Genomic DNA, 10,920 nt, shown 5'->3' with positions numbered 1-10,920 from the left:
TCCAACACAGGTATTCGATGCAACTAATAATTAATCTAGCTTTCATTTAATCACTGCACCTTTAATCAAACCCAAAATATGTATCCGTGTCGTACCTGGTACAATAAAGAAAAAAAGGAACCCAGCTTTATAAAGTCTGGTCGCGCTTCAAAAACTGCTTAGAATGCAAAAACATGTGAGGCGAGTCCGTGCGTTTCGTTTAAAAGAGATTTGCTGCTGTAGGCATTTTGGGTTACGTTAAAAAAATGCAAACGCGAACTTGACTTGCAGTACTTTTGTGCTACTTTGTAGTTTCATTTTATAACAATTAGTTAAGTAACTCTTTGCGTTTTTTGCCGAATTTTAATAAATAATAGTTTTTACCAAATGCTTTTTGATAGGAAATCACTTTATATACCAAGAATTATGAAATCCTAAATTGAGTGTAGTGTTGTGTCAGTGTTTACGTTTTAAGTTAAATTGATTTAGGCGACATTACCGCAACAAAATAACGGAAGAAGCGCATTATTGGTGAAAAATAATCGCGTTGGCTAACATGCAGCCACTTAATTATGGCGATTTTTGTTAAGCTCTACTTAAGGTTTTCCAAAAGGCTATTGCGGGGTCAGAGGTACGTTGGTTTATACAAGCTACTTTCGCCCGGAGTTTTGCAGTAAAGTGGCTGTCGTAATGCGCTCTCTCGCCAGCTCAGTTGTCTTGTTGTGTCTCGTCAGTGTTGTTGTAGTATTGTTGTTTCGTCGGAACTCGTTGTTATCCTTCAAGCCATAATGGCGCGCCGAAACTTTCGTTAGACACGAGAAACAAAAGCCACATGCTTCAAGAGCTCCTCGGGTATCGGAAGGATTAATTATTGTCTACGTCATTGTGTAAGTTCTTTAAAACCATCCTTAAATGGATAATTGTGAAATAGGTATATTGCGAAACATAGATAAGAAATGTGCGATATGCAGATTTTGTTTTTAAACTTTTGAAAAACAAATTTAGATCTACGTCAATTTTGTGTTACGTTTTTATTAAACATTTCATAAAAACAAGTCTGTGTTGCGAAAGCGATCTATGTAAATGGAGAACAAGAAATACTCCGGTGGTGGATCAACAGCGTCAACTTGTAAGTATATTAGTTTACTTTCAAATTTCGTTAGTTTGATTAATTGACCAAGTTTTTAAGATAAAATGCGGTGTTTCGGCAAACTTTGTATACCTGCGCCCGAGAAACATATGGCTAGCGTATTGTCATAATAAGGCATAGATTGTTATGGCAGAATTTACAAGGGAGTCTTCGTCAACAAGCCATTCATGTTCCCTAATTAAACGATGATTAACAACATGTTGGTTAGTTTACTTATTGTCCGATTTGTCAATTGTTTTGTGCTTTAAATTTAAATCCTATTTAAAATGTAATTTGCAGCCATTTCTACTGTGTTTATTAAACTTGCTTGTAACGTATAAAATCTAAGAATCTATTCCAATGCCCAGAGTAAGCAAAAAATACTTCAGCGCAGATTTTCAGAATTATTATATAGCAATTTTGTTGCATTTTTCGTCATTAAACTATTTATTTTAAATACCAGAAAAGGTGTTAGTACGCATTTTAACATTGTTATGTTTTTACAGCTCTTGGCAGCGGCAAGAAAAAAGAAAATGGCCTTTCTCGCGAGGATTCTTACAAAGACAAAAACAAGTCAGTTTGCTTCGATCCTTCGGTGGCAATGTCTCTCGGCGAAACCACAATACCCATTAAACAAGTCTCAAAACACCACTACCTTTTCCGGCGGGGTTCTACTGAAGTTCATATCGCGTAAGTGACGGTTGTCATTATGAGCACTGAAGTGTAGGGTATCCACTTTTTTTTACATTTAAAAGATTACCTAAACACGTTTTGGGCAGACCTTTTTTTTTTTGAAATTTCGAGTCACAGTAAAATATAGTTAGTAGACAGTATTTGCCTTTGTAAAGTAGCACTCAAGCATTCTAATCTTACCCTAAAAGTTATCCTGTATCTTTAGAACGTACGACGTCACATCGGCAAGTGACGTGATCAATTTTGACAATCGAACTATCTATCACGACGCCTTCAAGTTTTTTTCCTGTGTTGAAGCTATGCTGATTATCATAATTACTCTGGTTATCAAACTGTCGGCCATTTTATCAAACGGGGTAAGTCCTACAGGGTTTAAAGTTTCGTAGATTTATCTCGTTTCAATCTAAAAATTTTAGCACAAAACTTACTTTAGGTTGCACATAGTTGTAGCCGAATCGTTCTACACGCTTTATTTATCTTTACGTCATTGGACCTTTAACGACATTTTATTGGGCACTTTAAACTTTGTTATTTCAATTATACCGATTGTATTACTAATTTCATTCGCAATTGATGAATAGCTCTACAGCTTTACGGCCTGAGTTTTATACTTCGACATTTGTGTGGTAAATTACAAACAAATCAGCGTGGCACATTAGCAGAACATCATACTATACCAGTAGTCGGCAAACTTTTTGTCGTACTATTTTCAGAAACTATGGCCCAACCACTACGAAAACGTGAGCGTATTCAGGATGTTTGTTTTGAATTGGAGGCGTTATAATGACGTCAAAAAGTTACGTTATAAAACTAATGTTCCTAGAAACACATGTTGTTCTCGAACGAACTCGTGGGCAAATATGGAGTTAAATTCAGTTTAATTGCTCGTAGCGCCAAATAAATTGGGTTTATTGTTTTTAAATTGACAAAATACGATTTGAATATTGCTTAAAATAACGGCATTATAGGTTAATAGAAATTGGAGTGTACAGTTATGAAAATCATAGAATATCGCTTTTGAGCTGAATAGATTTAAGTATAAAACTTATAAAAGTGCATAAAATTCCTTGCCACGCGGGTCTTAATCACGCTGAGAAATTAGATAATTCTTGAAACTTTTTAAATACAGTGCAATGAATGTACGACTATCACGCGGCCCACAACTACATGTAATACTAAGCTGTTTAAAAGTCACATTTGGGCCGCAGCCCACAGTTTGCCGACCACTGTACTATACTATAGGTATAATTAGTATCACGCCGCTCTAGGTCACCTATGGCCATGATTAATAAATAAAGATTACTGTAAAACACATAGCTAGCACGTGTTGTAAGAATAAACTGTGGCAGCACGGGTAATGCAGCAATTTGTGACAATCGCGATGTAGAGTGTTATAAGTTGTGAAAACACCTGCTAGCCTCAAGTACCTATAGATGTTCACAGAAAGCTTGGATTGAGAAACCGAAAAATATAATAACAAAATTTGAACTTTGTGTTTTGTGTTTTGTCAAATAGGTGGATAAGCACAACGAGCTGGAGTATATGTTAACCATGTACGTTGTGTGCTTTGTTTGGGCTCTCTACTATAATCTGAAAGGATTTTTCATTCATCAGAAATGCCTCCTTTTTTCGAAGAGTCACGAAAGTAGCAACAGGTGGCTCAAAGGTGAAACACAACAGAATTAAAACCGTAAACACTACTGCAAAGCCATCATTATTTATGTTTCGTAGCAACCTTAATATCAAATAAATTATGCTGATTATGTTGCTTTGTGTTAAAGTTATGACGCTCAGAAACAATCCATCGATAACGGTTTTAATTTTATTTTTGCAGGTGTTGTTGTTTTGTTTGGTTTGGCTATCATTCTGAAAGACAGCTTGCAACTCATTGCAGCCTTGATGGTGGATTTGTCTGCGTGTGAAATAAGTAGGCTTTTAGCTGCCAAAATCGTCTTCCATTCCGCCTTTATTATTACTCAAGTTAATTACCTTATAAAGTTCTCCAAGGTTTACATCAGGGATAGTCCTGCAAGCTCACGGTAATTAAAAACTTGTTTGGTAATGATATTTTGAAACTGACGCTTCCTGTGTGTCGGTTTATCTTCGTGTAATTCTTAGTAGTATTGGCTGAAGCCTATAACTTGTGCTGTTTTGCAGAATGGGTTTGATGTTGATAATTGCTGCTAACCTTTCATCGTGGATCGGAGCGGTCATAGATGAAGCACTGATAGCCCTTAGTGACTCGGAAGACATTCATTTATCCTCATTGGGTAGGTCAACCTTATATAGAAAACCTCAAAGAAAGAAAATAATGGCCGTTTTTCAAGTATTAACTATTGTTTCTGGTGAAGTAAGAGGTTAGAAAACAAAATGCAACTCTAAAGTAAGTCTACTGTAGCGCAAGTGCGGTCTGGTGCAACTGGGCGTTTTCAAGCAAAGTTTAAATCTAAATACGATTAAAGTCATCCGAGAAATATATACGTCGTAACCAGCTTATTCTGAATAAAGAGAGTAACGCTTACTGCAAATGACTGTTTTGACTGCCTACAGCTTTAGCACTAAACCGTAAATATTTTTAAACCTGTTGACAGATTCGCTCAGCACGACAGCTTATGGTGACAATACTGGCTCAAATACCACAGTGGGTACTTCAACGCCATCTTCCAACCAAAGCGAGAAAGGTATAGGCTATTTTTCACTGGATAATAATGAATCCATAACGAGATTTTATATTTCGTATTTCACGTTTTTGTTTTGTGTATACACGTTTTTTTCAATTTTTTTGTTTTTTTGTTCCTGAAAATCGGCGAAAGTTCAGTAAAATTCAAGCACGATGAAAAGATGCAGTTTTTAGTTCATTTGATATTAATATAGATTTTATTTGTCATTCAAGGTTTCCAATCTTCTATCGATCTGATCATTATTCTTTAATAAAGCTTCGTCAAAAATAACACTACATTATTTCCACACCTTAGATCCCGATTGTGTTTGCCATTCAAGTTTCTGTGAAGCAGCACATGTGGCAGAAAAATTTCTCTTTCCCTTTGAAATTGAATTCAGCCTTGTGGCTTCTTGTCTGTTGGTGATGACGTGGAGTAACATTGGCAAAAACCCTCCGCCCTGTGAGGGCGTTGTTAAGCCAAGTCACAAACTGTACAAGTCTTACACCGGTTAGTACTTGCTTAGCAGAGTGTTGTAAACTGGACTAGACGTCACACATGCAGTAGAGCAGGGGTGGGCAACATACTATGCCCTCGACGGGAATTTCAGCGGCCCGCAGACAGTTTCCAGTCTTACACTATAATGTGACCCGCGGCCGCAGTCTGCCCCAGTCCCCCACTATTTACTTACTACGTCAAATAATAGTGATTGCTAGGTATTTTTTTAGTTCTTTGTTTTCTTTGTTTCGGTTTAAATTGCATTTAGAATTTAGAATAAATAAAAACTTGTTGATAAATTTGATGCACCACAGATGTCTCATTGACTTAAGCAGCTATTGAAGTACATTACGCTAATAACAACATTAAATACTATTTTTTTGTATCTATGCTTAAAACTTAAAGCTTACATTAAATACGATTTATTCCTTGTATAGTTGGATAAATAGACGATTAATGTATTGATTCAGGAATCCGGCCCGCCAACTACCTAATTTTCTAATGCCGGGGCCGCCGACTAGAAAAGACCTGCAATAGAGCACAAAAGGATTTTTTTTATAAATAATACTACGAAAATAAGCAATTCATTTTTATATCCCACTCCCTATGCGTTGTACAAATGTAATGATTTAAATACGTTTACATAAAGGTTTGGTGCTTGGAATTCTGGCAGTATTCGCCACCACAATCGTAGTGGTTCTCCTTGGAACTTCACCTGCTGAAGCTGAAGTTCATTTAACAGAAACATTATCCAGTACATACCCCCTTAACGTTTACAGTGGATTCCTGGTACATAAAATATTTTAGACTATGTTTGCACATTACTACTACTATTGTTTAACAAATTCACTACTGGTTAAAACTCATATTATTAACTACCCTTAGGGATAGCAAATTTACCACATTTTGTTTTAAATAAATTCAACAAAATGTTTTACTGTCTCAGGGCAATCTTGAAATTCGCTTTGTTCGCAGATTGCTATCGAGTCTTGTATGTTGTTGGCTTGTCTTGTTGGATTTTATCTCTTTTCGAGAATACCAAGAGCCAAGGAGTCGGCAGCCATGCTCGACAACATCCTCCTCATAATCTGTGTCCTGGGGCCCCTTGCACTCAACTTGTTTTCGTTGGTCGCTGTCATTGTTGGTCCTGAGCACAGGAATAATCTTTGGGAGCTTACTTTGATTCAACCCTTCAGCGACATTCTGCTAAGTTTTGTGCAGGTATTAATAGAAGCGTTGAGAAAAGGGGATTCCCAGACCACAAAACAATTTCTAGAAATGGGAAAAATTATTTTTTGACCTGATAAATTTGACAAATTTCCTTTGAATGGAATTGCTAAATTTATGACAATTAAACAAAGTGTGTTTGAAGTATCAACACATGCAAATATTGTTTTATACTCTGAGTTGGGCATGTGAAGTCAAATATTATTAAAATAAATATTAATTTATGGGTTTGTCACCAACTGAATGACTTTTGTGTTTAGAGTAACAAAGATAGAAATTCTTTGTTTTATGTTTTACTGCTTACTAATGCTATGGTTATTAGTTATTGCAAGAAAACGTGTTTTCTAGTAATTCAACCCTCAATTGTTATATTTTGTGTAGCTCACCTTCATCATGTTCGGACTGCAGCGAGAACCAAAAACCTCCGAGGACGCCAAGGAAACGGCGTCCGACCTGATGGAAAAGTAAGAAGATCCTTAAACTTAGTTTATGCCTAAGTTGACAAGTGATTTACAGATGGTATTCTCTTTTATTCCATTTAGGATACAATATCAATTGAATCGAGCAAACCAAGAGGAAAACAGCGCAAATTCCGGCGGAATTGATAACACGTCATACATTGTAACGTCGCAAGGTGAAATAACGAACACGATGTCTGCTCTCGCCAACGACCCTGAAGCAGAGCTCCACCATTCCGTTATGATCGATAGCTGTAACGATGACGTATTTGACGAAACGGTTGGCATCGAAGAAGATGTAAGGTCTCATTGCACGTCGGCGAGTTCTGGGATTGCGTCACAGGAAGGCCATGATGACGCCATGAAACCGCAGAGGAGAAAGCGCACCGACACGATGCTCTCACGCCTCGAGATGTCTCTGGATAAGTTGAAAACAAAAGAGGCTATTCTAAAGATTGTGACTGAAACCAGAGTGGCAAGGCCCGATCGACTGCGACTCTGGTTGCGTGACGTCATAATGTTTTTGCTGTTGGCCAACGCTTGCTTATGGGTGTTTTTTTCGTTGGATGGAGTTGCTTTCCAGATTCATCTTTACCAGTCGACGTTTTTTGGAAGCAGCGCTTGGACCACCATCGTGATGATTTGCAAGCCACTGAACGTCTTCTTTCGAATGCACTCCACTGGTTGTTTGTTTGAGCTATGGTCGTTCGCCTAAATGTGCGTTCTGTAAACCACGGACTTTTACTGGCTTGTATTTTCATCTGTAAAGTTTGTTATTGATAGGTGTACATGTATTTATTGCTTCATGACAGTAAAACTATTTCATGTTACAATCGCTGATTTTACTATTTTTCGATTTTGTCGTGCTGATGCGCTACTTTATTTAAAAAAAATTGTTAGACATATATGTTTAATAAATAGTTAAAGCCTGAGGCATAATGTTTAACCTTATTGCCAACACTGCAACACGTTTTTGGAATCCCCATATATATATCACCTAAATTTAATTTTATTGTTCATCAAAGTTTTAAGGTTCATGTGTTTGTTAATATTAGACGACAAGGGTCTCTATCAAGCGTTGCACTTTTATCCATTAAATTTAGCATGGGATTGTAATAATTAACCGCTATAGATACGTTTGTGTTGCAATTTAATATAAAGAGAGCACTAAAGATTAAATGATTTTATATTGTTACCAGTCCTATATCGGTTGGAAGTGACCCAATTTTGTCGACCATTTTTAACACGATATTGGCCGATGCGTTTTGTAAAGTAGGCGATTCCACTTACAAATAAGATGTCACGCAAATCAGTATCAAGGATTAATTATTTCAAACTATAGATCTCGTTCAATGAGCCGTCTCAGTACAATTCTTCTTTGGCCCTACCAAAACATGTTTACCCCAGCGAGCGACAGCAACGAAAAGAGGTTAGCTTTTTAGCGGTTGATGTACTGCTTGTCAATCTATGTCGAACAACTTATTTCATTAGGACGATACGACAGTTTTAGATACAGAGCTATTATTGCCAGTGCAACTTGCAAGACTGGGGTTCACTTGTGCGATTGCTATAACTCAAAGAGGACGTTTACCTGCTACCATCATTTATAACGCCATGCAGCGTCAATATAAAGCCAGTGCCTGGGGCGGCATAAACACACCTCGCTAAGTAGAGGAAGCTTGCTAACAACGGACGAGAGACGACTTTTGGTATTACGAATTAACCCACTTCTTGTTAATCAAATTTCGCTAAATTTCGCGCCAACTAGCAAGCGGCTTAGACCTCTTTTTTAACGCCTAATTTGTGCTCTAACAACTTAATGCTGTAAATAAAATTAAAAAAAATCAATTAGGAATGGACGTTTATAATAGTTCCGCCACCTAATGGACAAAAGATTCATAATTAATTAACAATGATTCTAAATTAATTTGTGAACTACTCATGTCTACTGGTGTGAATATGGATTTAGGCGATCTCCCACCCGCATGAACGCCCGGTTTAAGGTGTTTAAAGTGCCAAGAGTATCCCTAGTGAAAACTTCTGGGGCAAATCTTTATGCAAAAATGTTTAATGGTAAATCCGACAGTTTAATTTTGGGTGAGGGCACCCCTGTCAAAAACAAAACTGGGCGTCTATATACACACTGATTTAAAACCAAAAGGATAAAAATAAATAAATCAGCAATTTTATATTATGACTCATTTTGTTGTTGCTTTAGGTCCAGTTTATTTAACACAGATATTCCATACTAATCAACTAATACGAAAATGTGAACATTTTTACAACAGAAAGAGAATTTTTATTATATTATAAACAGGCATGTATATTTTGCATCAAAATAGTTTTGTATCTGCTATGGTCCATTTATTGCGCAATGCACAAGGAACAAAGTAGCCTAGTTCTGTGTTAAACATGTAAACCTTTAAGGCCTGAAGTGCAATCAGAAATACAAACAAGATTCACTATTGTATTTAAAATATGTAGTTGTGTTGTATTTCGTAATCTCACAAAAACATAGTGTATAAGTGAATAGAAATTTGAAAGCTGTTGTTAAACAAAGCATTATTTCAATAGCAAGGGAAAAAATCACACAGCAAATTATTAAAGCAAGACATTAGCAAATTAGGTTCTCAAATATAATGGGTTGAAATGCAGCCCAATCCAATTCACAAAGAAAATCGCTTTTACCAAAGCTTCACAGCTGACATTGTATTATACCCATGTCTCGAACTTACAGAAAAAAATACACTTATGCCCACCAACTATTTCATTGTCCTGCTCTCTGCTGTCCTTTTTCTTGTGGCACATTCTCTCGCGCGTGCATCTTGTTCAAGCGAGGTTTTGGCGAAGACCTTTAGTAATACCAAATGCGTTTGTGAAATTCTCGATCGTTAATTCCTCGCTAAAACGAAGTCGTTAAGCGAGAAACTGTTATTAATGCCGCCCCTGATCACCCAGCAATCTTACTTATATACCTTCATATACCTAAAAACACTGCCGTAACTATTTTAAATCATAAAAACTGAGGTATGCCTTTCAAACGCGAGTAATATGTTTTTATTTGGCACATGCTTAACGCATGTGTATTCTTAAAAGTCTTACAAAAAACGCAGAATTATTTTCGGTATCTGATTTACGACGTAAGTTGAAGCTCAGCATGTTAGGTCTTATCTGGACTGTTTTTTTAAATACATGGAAAATCCTAAACGTATGATGTATGATGTATAGATTTTACCCCATGAAGTGTTTTTTCAGTCTTTACTCCTGTTGAGCGTCAACCAACAATTTTTAGGACAATTTGTTTTACACGAAAACCAAAAAAAAGTTTACATATGACCGCGTTTTTGTGTCAAAAAAGTGGCGATGTACGTTATTTCAGCGATGTACACTGGTACAATCAAAAGCAACAAATCGAATCCAAACTAAAAAAACAACATATTAATGGGGCTTCGGAAAGAATTTCATGCCGACTCCGCGAGGTTGAGCACTTTATAAAACGTCTTTTTTGTCAAAAAGTGGACGTTTAACAAAAATAAGAAAGGCATAAATAAAAATAATTTAGTATTGAAGACAAGTGGAATGACCCATATTACAGCTGCTCTCATATTTAGAGAGTGACATTCTCAGTAATAAATGAAAGCAGCTGAGGACGTACGGCTCACAGGCAACACTTTGTCATTTTGCCCCAAGCCAAAGCGTTTTTGTTGCTTTGTATATGACTAAAATGGTATAATTGCTACGGCCAGATAAAAATCATACACATTCTTAATAGTAATCTTTAAGTGGGTGCATTAAAATATCTTAAGTAAAATAGCATACCTCGATTTTGTAATTCGTTTTGCTGTTATTTGATCAAAAGTTTGTCAATTGACATAAATTTTGCCAAGTCACCAAGTGTCAATGGATTACTTGCTTCATCGCGCAGCAACCGTAAGTTCACTATGTTTGTCTTTCATGTGTTTGCATTACACTGGCTGTCGCTTTAATCCCAAACAGTGATTTATTGTGTCAACTTATAGCCATAATATGTTTTCTTCGCGCACCCTTGTCGAACTGCCCTGCACTGGTTGATAGAGGCGCTTGTAGGCTTAAGTGTTGTTACAAGATTTAAATTTAATTGCCGCCTGTGTCCGAGCGGTTTACTGGTTTGGCAGTGTTACTGGTCCTACCAATTTATATTTGATCGCATTAGGAGAAGATGGGGTAAAACAGACTTAACAGAGCTTAATATTATTGGATAGCAATCCTGTTATAATGTCTTGAGGCACATAAGATA

General features: G+C 36.6%; 1 protein-coding gene across 1 annotated transcript; it reads left to right on the top strand.

The window, feature by feature from the left end:
• Window positions 1-337: 337 nt before the first annotated feature.
• LOC146136616 (proton channel OTOP2-like) lies at window positions 338-7,577 on the top strand. The gene is made up of 12 exons (XM_083395063.1): window positions 338-1,108; window positions 1,615-1,798; window positions 2,007-2,157; window positions 3,317-3,467; window positions 3,636-3,840; window positions 3,959-4,071; window positions 4,393-4,482; window positions 4,777-4,971; window positions 5,609-5,748; window positions 5,935-6,180; window positions 6,568-6,650; window positions 6,729-7,577. Exons 1-12 carry the CDS (start codon window positions 1,063-1,065, stop codon window positions 7,357-7,359), a joined length of 2,235 nt encoding a protein of 744 aa, XP_083251189.1. The 5' UTR covers window positions 338-1,062; the 3' UTR covers window positions 7,360-7,577.
• The last annotated feature ends 3,343 nt before the right edge of the window (window positions 7,578-10,920 follow it).

This window comes from Ascidiella aspersa, chromosome 8 (assembly GCF_963924565.1).
Source record: "Ascidiella aspersa chromosome 8, kaAscAspe10.2, whole genome shotgun sequence".
Lineage (NCBI taxonomy): Eukaryota > Metazoa > Chordata > Ascidiacea > Phlebobranchia > Ascidiidae > Ascidiella > Ascidiella aspersa.
The sequence above is the reverse complement of the archived record's forward strand: the minus strand, read 5'-3'. Positions and strand labels throughout refer to the sequence as shown.